At 36.9% G+C, this 8,073-nt stretch overlaps 1 protein-coding gene across 1 annotated transcript in view; it reads left to right on the forward strand.

The window, feature by feature from the left end:
* The window catches only part of STT3B (STT3 oligosaccharyltransferase complex catalytic subunit B), a 101,804-nt gene extending 96,439 nt beyond the window's left edge, over positions 1–5,365 (forward strand). The window contains exons 15-16 of the mRNA XM_003132088.7: positions 479–691; positions 3,715–5,365. Of these exons, the coding sequence (XP_003132136.3) occupies positions 479–691; positions 3,715–3,795 (294 nt within the window). The 3' untranslated portion in view covers positions 3,796–5,365. The remainder of the gene's footprint in view (positions 1–478; positions 692–3,714) is intronic.
* The last annotated feature ends 2,708 nt before the right edge of the window (positions 5,366–8,073 follow it).

The following is an 8,073-nucleotide window of genomic DNA, read 5'->3' on the forward strand; positions in this document are numbered from 1 at the left end:
TCTCAACCATCAGTCCAAAGAAAACTATTTCCATGAAGGGATGGTATTTGGGCTGAGACCAAAGGATAGAAAGGCATCAGCCATGCAAAAGAGCTGAATGAACTTTGAGTATAAAAGGATAGATAGTGTAAGGCCCTGGGACAGAAAAAGGCCATTCTGTGTGTTTTCTCTGAATACTTAAAATTTTTCTGTTTTGTTTTTTTGTGTGTGTGCCTGCAAGCTGCTCATCCATTCTAAGTGATGAGTGATGATCCATTCTCAGTGAAACTCTAATTCTGATATATTTAAGTTTTCTCTCTTCCTAATTTCTTCCTATCTAGTTAGCAGCATAGGAGAACTGTTGATAATTATTATGTATTATTCAGCTTCTGTTTTCCTAGTTTAAAAAGAGAAATTTGCACTCTGGTGATAATATTTATTGCCTTCTAATATGGAATGTTTTCCAGTATTAACATCCAATATTAATGTCACTTTGCAGCTGGATTTCCGTACACCCCCAGGTTTCGATAGAACACGCAATGCTGAGATTGGAAACAAGGACATTAAATTCAAGCATTTGGAGGAGGCCTTTACCTCAGAACATTGGCTTGTAAGGATATATAAAGTGAAAGCACCTGATAACAGGGAGACTTTAGACCATAAACCTCGAGTAACCAACATTTTCCCAAAACAGAAGTATTTGTCAAAGAAGGTAGGTGCCAAATGAAGTCAGGTGTATAGAGTCACTCAAGATTGGTTGGCTTGTCTGAAAAAATACTTATGAAAATTGCTAATAAATTTTCATTTGCCAGATATATAAAGACTAAGACTTATATACAAAGTAAATATCAAGCTAGTCTCCTGGGGGCATTCCTTTCAAACCCAGCACTTCAGGGATCCCTTGCCTCGCAACTGTTTCTGGATAACTCTCCATAGGGAAGTGTGGTTATCAGTTAACCAAGGTGAGATTTTTCCAGAGGCATTCTGACTTTAGTTTGTGCCATTGCTATTAGTAAGACTTGTTTATAAAGTAAGAAGTATCTGTGGCCATTGGTTTCTGAGCCTTTTTGAATCTAAAAATGCCCAACACTCAAAAACAATTGTGATTTGTTCATCATCTTTTGGTCAAAGCAAATTTTTTTTTTTGTCTTTTTAGGACCGCACCCATGGCATATGGAGATTCCTAGGCTAGGGGTCTTATCGAAGCTGTAACTTCTGGCCTACACCACAGCCACAGCAATGCGGTTTCCCAGCCACATCTGTGACCTACATCACAGCTCACAGCAATGCTGAATCCTTAACCCACTGGTCAAGGCCAGGAGTTGAACCTGTGTCCTCATGAATGCTAGTCAGATTCATTTCCACTGAGCCACAACACAGCAAATTTGCATAGCATTTTTTTCATGTTCCATTCTTAGTATGATGTTACTATATTGTGTGTTGAATAATAAATAAGTTTGAGTTGGTTTGAGTCCTGAATCCAGAAAAATCATTCGTCTTAAGATAATTATTTCTAAATGTAACTGTCATGGCAAAGCATTTAGGCAGGAATTGTGATAATCTGACTATTGCCCGCCTTTCTGTCATAAATATTTAATAAGGTGTGAAGTATGTTATTAGAGGTTCACTTAAGCCAAATAGATCTAATCTTTGCTATAAAAACTACTACAAATGAGTATGTGGCTTGCCCTCTGTGGGAGATGGGAAATAATGAGCAGTCAGATGAAATATTAAGATTGTATTTTAAGGTCCTAATCATGATAATACTAATTGTTATTAGACTGACTTCTGTCTTAAGTCTTGAAAGATACTTATGTTTACATGGCTTGGATCAGTTATTTAAATCATTGAAGGAATTGTCAAGTGATCTAGTTTCTCGTAGGCACACGTGGTAGGAGAAACTGGTGAATCACCTCAGTGCAGAGGTCAAGAGCAGATGCTGCTGGCTTAGCACAGTCACTCCTAAAATATCTAAGCCCAGTTAAGGTCTACCTTTTCTGAAAAACCAGCCCACTGAACTTGCTGTCTGAATGATGATAGTGAATATTCTCAATCTTCTTTTGCCTTCCTATCATTTTCCCCAAATAAGTAAGTGTATGGATAAATAAAAATACATCTGTTTAATGTGCCCAAAACATGCATTTTAATAGCCAACAACATAGATCTTGAATTTCTGGTTTCCAGGCTTTCTAGTCTATTTTGTACTGGCAGGAATGCTTTTTATTTGCAAAGCTGACATGGCTGTGGCACTAGGTAGGAATTGTAGTCCAGGGCTGCCAAAAGACCTTCTGCATGGCTCACTGCTCCTAGAGAAAAGCACCCTGAGGGCCTAGTTACACACTTGCATACACCTGGGGCATTTTACAGGATCCTATAGAAAAGATTTCAAATTAGAAATCTGTAGGTAATGTTGATAAAGAAACCAACTCTTTGACCTGGTTTGAATTTTTACAAGTTGTGCACTCTGAAATTTTTTTTGCCCTAATAAAATAGAAATAATAAGGTAACATATATCATGGACAAAGTAGCAGTAGCTAATTTTTGTGACCTTATGAAGGATTACATTTTGCCTTGTGTTTTCATCTGTTAGAATTATAAATTGTTCTAAACTGAACATCATACATATATGTACATGATATAGCAGAAAATTTGCCAAGTTTTCTGAAATCTCCTTCAAAAATTGTATTTAAATGTGAGAATTGGGAGTTCCCTGGTGGTCTAGAGGGTTAAAGATCCGGCACAGTCAGTGCTGTGGTGTGGGTCCTATCCCTGGCCCAGGAATTTCTGCATGCTATGGGTATGGCCCCCAAAAATAGAAAATAAAAAATGTGGAAATTGAATTGTGGGGTCTCTTGAGTCTTCATGCTCTGCTAACCCAGTGCTTTGGTGGTGCATTAAATTACTTGTTCCCCCAAAATGTTGCTTTTCTCTATATCTTTGGATATATCAGATTGTCAGGCACATGTGCCTATATGATTTATCTTGTGAGATTCTAAAATTGCAAACATTTTTGCAGTAAGTTCTACCACCACATTTGTAGTAATTTGTTTTATATATACCACAGAACGTCGTTTGACAGTATTTTAGTGGGATCTTGAAGTGTTAAGAAAAATGTCTTATTTTTTTAAAGATCTGTGAAATGCAAGGAATGTTACTGGTTTTTTTCTTGGTGTTTTTGTTTGCAGTATTTAAGTATTTATTTTCCTACCTAAATTGGAGAATGTGCCAAGTAGTTTTGTTTCTCTTTCATTTCTGTAGATAGTTATAGTCATTTTTTACACATAAGAAAATTGGGACTCCGAAGGTTACTAAGTCAATTTGTATTTCTGACACACAGCTAATTCTTGTAGACTATTAAACAAGGTGCATCATTAACATTTTCCGAATTCTTAGTCTAGTTATGTATTCTGTTATTACAGCTAAGCATTTAGTGGTTGAGAGGGGAGATGGGGATTTATTCACTTGATGATAAGGAATATGTGATAGGCATTTGAGGGGTGCTGCTGGGAGTCCTTTGACCTTAAAGTTTAAAGACCTCATTCAGTTCATCTTGGATCTCAGCATTCTTGGCATAGAACAGTTAGTAGTGCTCATTGTTCAAGGAGTCTAGCCATAGGAAAAGCTTAAGGGGTTATTAAGACAGTCTTCATCACTATGCAGCAAACCATGTGTATATTTATATTTTTAATCCATAAGAAACTTGGACTAACACCATGTGTTCTGTTTTCTTTTTAGACCGCAAAAAGGAAGCGAGGCTACATTAAAAATAAACTAGTTTTTAAGAAAGGCAAGAAAATATCTAAGAAGACTGTTTAAATACACTGTTCTGGTTCCTAACTTGAAGCAGATGTCCTTGTGAGAACCGGTCTTTGCCTTTAGCTCATGTCATGTTTCACAGCAACAGAGGGTACAGAACCATCACTGGTCCAGGTTAATGTACAAAACTTTCTGGCAATGCCTGATTTTAAGAATAAAATTGGCTTATTGAGAACAGCTGTTTCGATTTGTAATGTGAAGCAAGACAGAGCACTGCTGTAAATGTCTAACAGCAGACTTTTTTTATTGGTACATATTATCCTTCAAATCTGAGAATTTGGACTAATGGCACCAAAGAACCCTCTAATTTGGTCCCTGGCACATGCATACTTGTCAATGTTTTCATTCTTTTACAAGACCTGCATTTTATTTGAATTACCCAGATAGCAATATGTAAAATACAGATGACAAAAATGTGATGCAAGCTTCTTGAACCAGTAAACTAGTACAGGTCTGAGAAAGAAGTATTAGAAAAATAATTATACTTCCTTGAACTATATTTATTTTCATGTTTCTCCAGTACAGAGAATGCAAAGGATGTTTCATCAAATGTACACTTTTATTGCTATTGTTTGCTCTCAGAAAAAGCTGCTGTTGCAAAGATGGATCTCTAATTGATTCAGATAGTTTTGTTTTGTTTATGTTGAAACATTATTGCTGCTGTTAGCAGTTGTTTTCACCAGGTACTTACAGAGCAGATCTCATACATTGTTCATTCAAGGGCTAAATTTATATTCTTTGGAAATCATGGCGATAGCACAGAAGCATGTTGCTTACCAGGATGGGGTTTGGTATCTTAGTACTGAGGTTAGCATGATGTTTATATGCAAAAGATTAAGGAAGAAACTTTTAAAAATGAACAGGTATCCAAACTTCATTTTGTATGACTCATCTGAATGACAAAGGATTTGTAAGCTTTGCCTGGATTTCTCTCATTTTTATAAACAGTTTCATACATCACGATGATTTGTCCTCTGCTCTATATTTTGTTAATCCCTTAAACATTTGATGAAACACTCTTTAATGCTATATGCATTTTCTTACTTTTATTAAAAATGTGACAATTGTCAAAAAATGCACTAAAATGTAAATGGAGATTGAACATGTTCACTTTCCAGCTTATAGGCAACTTTATATAGACTTGAAAATTTTCTCCTGTTCAGTAAAAGTGAAAGAGAATGGATTTTTCCTGCCACAGGATCTTTTTTTTTATATATATATATAAATAAGCATAACATACACCACTGCTTTTGGTGGAAAAGTGCAGAATAGTATGTACCTTTTATGAAGAAAAGTGTAATTTACAATATTCAGTGAGAATGTTACTGCTGATTTTCTTTTCCAAAGTGTAGAATATTCTTTGATTTATAGAATTCATTTTTGACCCAGATGATGGTTCTTTTACAGACCAATAAAATGGTTCAACATTTTCACAAATAAAGTGTAACTAAATCTGGATTTCTGATACCTTGTCATTTGGGGGATTTTATTTTACTTTGTTGCTTTAAAATTCAATGCAGAGAAGTTGTTGACTGTAGGGGAAATAAAGTTAATTCAAATTTTGTGTTAAGCGTTGTCTTTTACAAGTCTTTTGTTTTTGAAGTGAGTTATAGAGTATTTGAACACATACTTCTTTGCTTTTACAAAGGCTTTAGAGAACATGTGGGAGGGGGGAGTGCTAGATGAGTTCAGCTTAAACCTAATATTTTATCTTGCCTTCTTTTTTACTCCAGAGTAAAAATTTCATTTTGACTTTGTATAGATGAATAAGGGGAAGACACCTAACCAAATAGGAATTTTGTCTCCATATAAATGAGGCTAAGACTAACAAAAGCCCTGCTCCATAAATTTTGGTATTTAATCAGTCAAGTCTTATTTAATTTTCTCATTAAAAGCAGGTGATCTTGGAGTTATCATTGTTGCTTGGTGGTTAACAAATCCAACTAGGAACCATGGGGTTGCGAGTTCAATCCCTGGCCTTGCTCAATGGATTGGGAATCCAGCGTGGCCGTGAGCTGTGATTTAGGTCGCAGACGCAGCTCAGATCCCATGTTGCTGTGGCTCTGGTGTAGGCCGGTGGCTACAGCTCCAATTAAACCCCTAGCCTGGGAACCTCCGTATGCCACAGGAGTGGCCCTAGAAAAGGCAAAAATATATTTTAAAAAAAAAGTGATCTCACCTTTTCCAGTTTTAGGGAACACCATTTTGATTCAATGGATTACCAGTAAAAACTATATTATAACCACACTTGTTTTATTATAGCAGAACAATGAAGTTAAATATAGACAATAAAACATTTTATTTTTGTTCCACATCTTAGAATTGAATAAGCTGAGTGCTTTGTAATATAAAGAAGGCAGTGAGGCAGCAAGTCACAGATGAAACTCATTTTTGAGTCTTACATTATTACCTACTTGAGTTTGCATTTGTAGAGTTTTACTTCATTTGAGACCCTAGGTCGTGACCCAAAGGCCACAGGACTGGATAGTATCGAAAGCATCCTATAGAGTATGATTGTTTCCATAGCTAAGGTTTATGAAATCTGGAACTCATTTTTTCAAAATTGTGAGATATATAACAGAATTTATCATCTTGACCATTTAACACTGTACAGGTCAGGAGTGTTGAGTAGATTCACAGTGCTTGCAGCTGTCTCTAGAACTTCTTCACATTGCTGGAGCAGCTGCTGCTATGAGTTCTGGCAGACCATACCTCCTGTGTGACCCACTCCTCGTTGAGGTAGGTAGGGTCCTGAATGAAGTTAGGGCACAGCAATGGTCTGCACGAAATGTCGGGTGTCTGGAAGGGAAAAAGGAAACCTTTTCTATTGTGAAATATAACACAGAGAACACAAAAATGTCCACCTTAGCAGATTACAAGACAAGCAACTTTGTAACCACAACTCAGATCACAATGACACTGCCCTACTCCAAAAGCTCCCTTGTCCCAACCAATTAACTGGCCTTTCCATTTCTCCCTCCAGAAGGTAATGAGTCTCCTAGGTTTTCCAGTAATTGTTTCTAAACATATTTAACTATGCCTATTCTTTGAACAACATAAATGAAATCAAAGTATTTGGGTTTTTTTATTTTTTTGTCTTTCTAGGGTCACACCCAAGGCATATGGAGGTTCCCAGGCTAAGGGTCAAATTGGAGCTGCAGCTGCCGGCCTACACCACAGCCACGGCAATACAGGGTCTGAGCCACGTCTGCGACCCACACCACAGCTCAGGGCAATGCCGGATCCTTAACCCACTGTGTGAGGCCAGGGACTGAAACCGCGTTCTGATGGATGCTAGTCAGGTTCATTAACCACTGAGCCAGGATAGGAACCCCCCCCTTTTTTTTCCTTTTTTTAAAATCTGGATACTTTTGCTCAGTTTTTATGAAATTCAGAATATTGCTCGCAACTCTAGATTTTCGTTGACAACATTGAATATTCCTGTGTGCACGTTACGAATGTGTCTGTCTCATATGTCTGCACATAACCCTGTTCTGTTGTTGATGGATATTTGTGTTATTTCCAGTTTGACCATAACTACAGATAAAGCAGTAGGAATATTATTTTACATCTCTCTTGAAGCTTATGCACACATTTTTGTGGGTATTTAGTTAAGATAGAATTGCTGGATATAATAGGAAGGTTTTTGCACATCCCAATAGCCCTTGTCAATCTTTTTAATTTTGTCTTTTTGGTAGGTGAGTAACGGTTTCTCACTGGGTTTAGTTTGTCAGTTCCAGGCTACCGATAAGGTAAATGACAAGGTTGATCATTTGGAAATTACCTTTTTATAAGGGTTTGGATTTTCTGTTTTTTTGTTATTTTTTCTGTGTGGGTTTTTTTGTTTTTGGGGGGGTGGTTTTTGTATTAATAGGTCTTTATGTATCTTGTATATAAGTTCTTCAACATTTGTGTTGCAAATTGCCTAGGAATTCATTATTTTTTTAAGTGTCTTTTATTTCTTTTTCTTTCTTTCTTTTTTTTTTTTTTTTTTTTCTTTTTAGGGCTCCACTCACAGCATGTGGAACTTCCCAGGCTAGGGGTCAAATCTGAGCTGCAGCAGCTGGCCTACACCACAGCCACAGCAATACAGGATTTGAGCTGCATCTGCAGCATACACCACAGCTCAGAGCAGTACCGGATCCTTAACCCACTGAGTGGAGCCAGGCATCGAACTGCATCCACATAGATACTAGTCAGGTTTGTTACTGCTGAACAACAATGGGAACTCCTTTTTAAGTTTTTATAAGTTTATTAAAGTTGATTGACAGTGTTGTG

The sequence above is a fragment of the Sus scrofa genome, chromosome 13, assembly GCF_054392235.1.
Source record: "Sus scrofa isolate SSC_HxYL_T2T_F1_AM1 chromosome 13, Sscrofa_HxYL_maternal_Yorkshire_Landrace_v2.0, whole genome shotgun sequence".
NCBI classification, from domain to species: Eukaryota; Metazoa; Chordata; class Mammalia; order Artiodactyla; family Suidae; genus Sus; species Sus scrofa.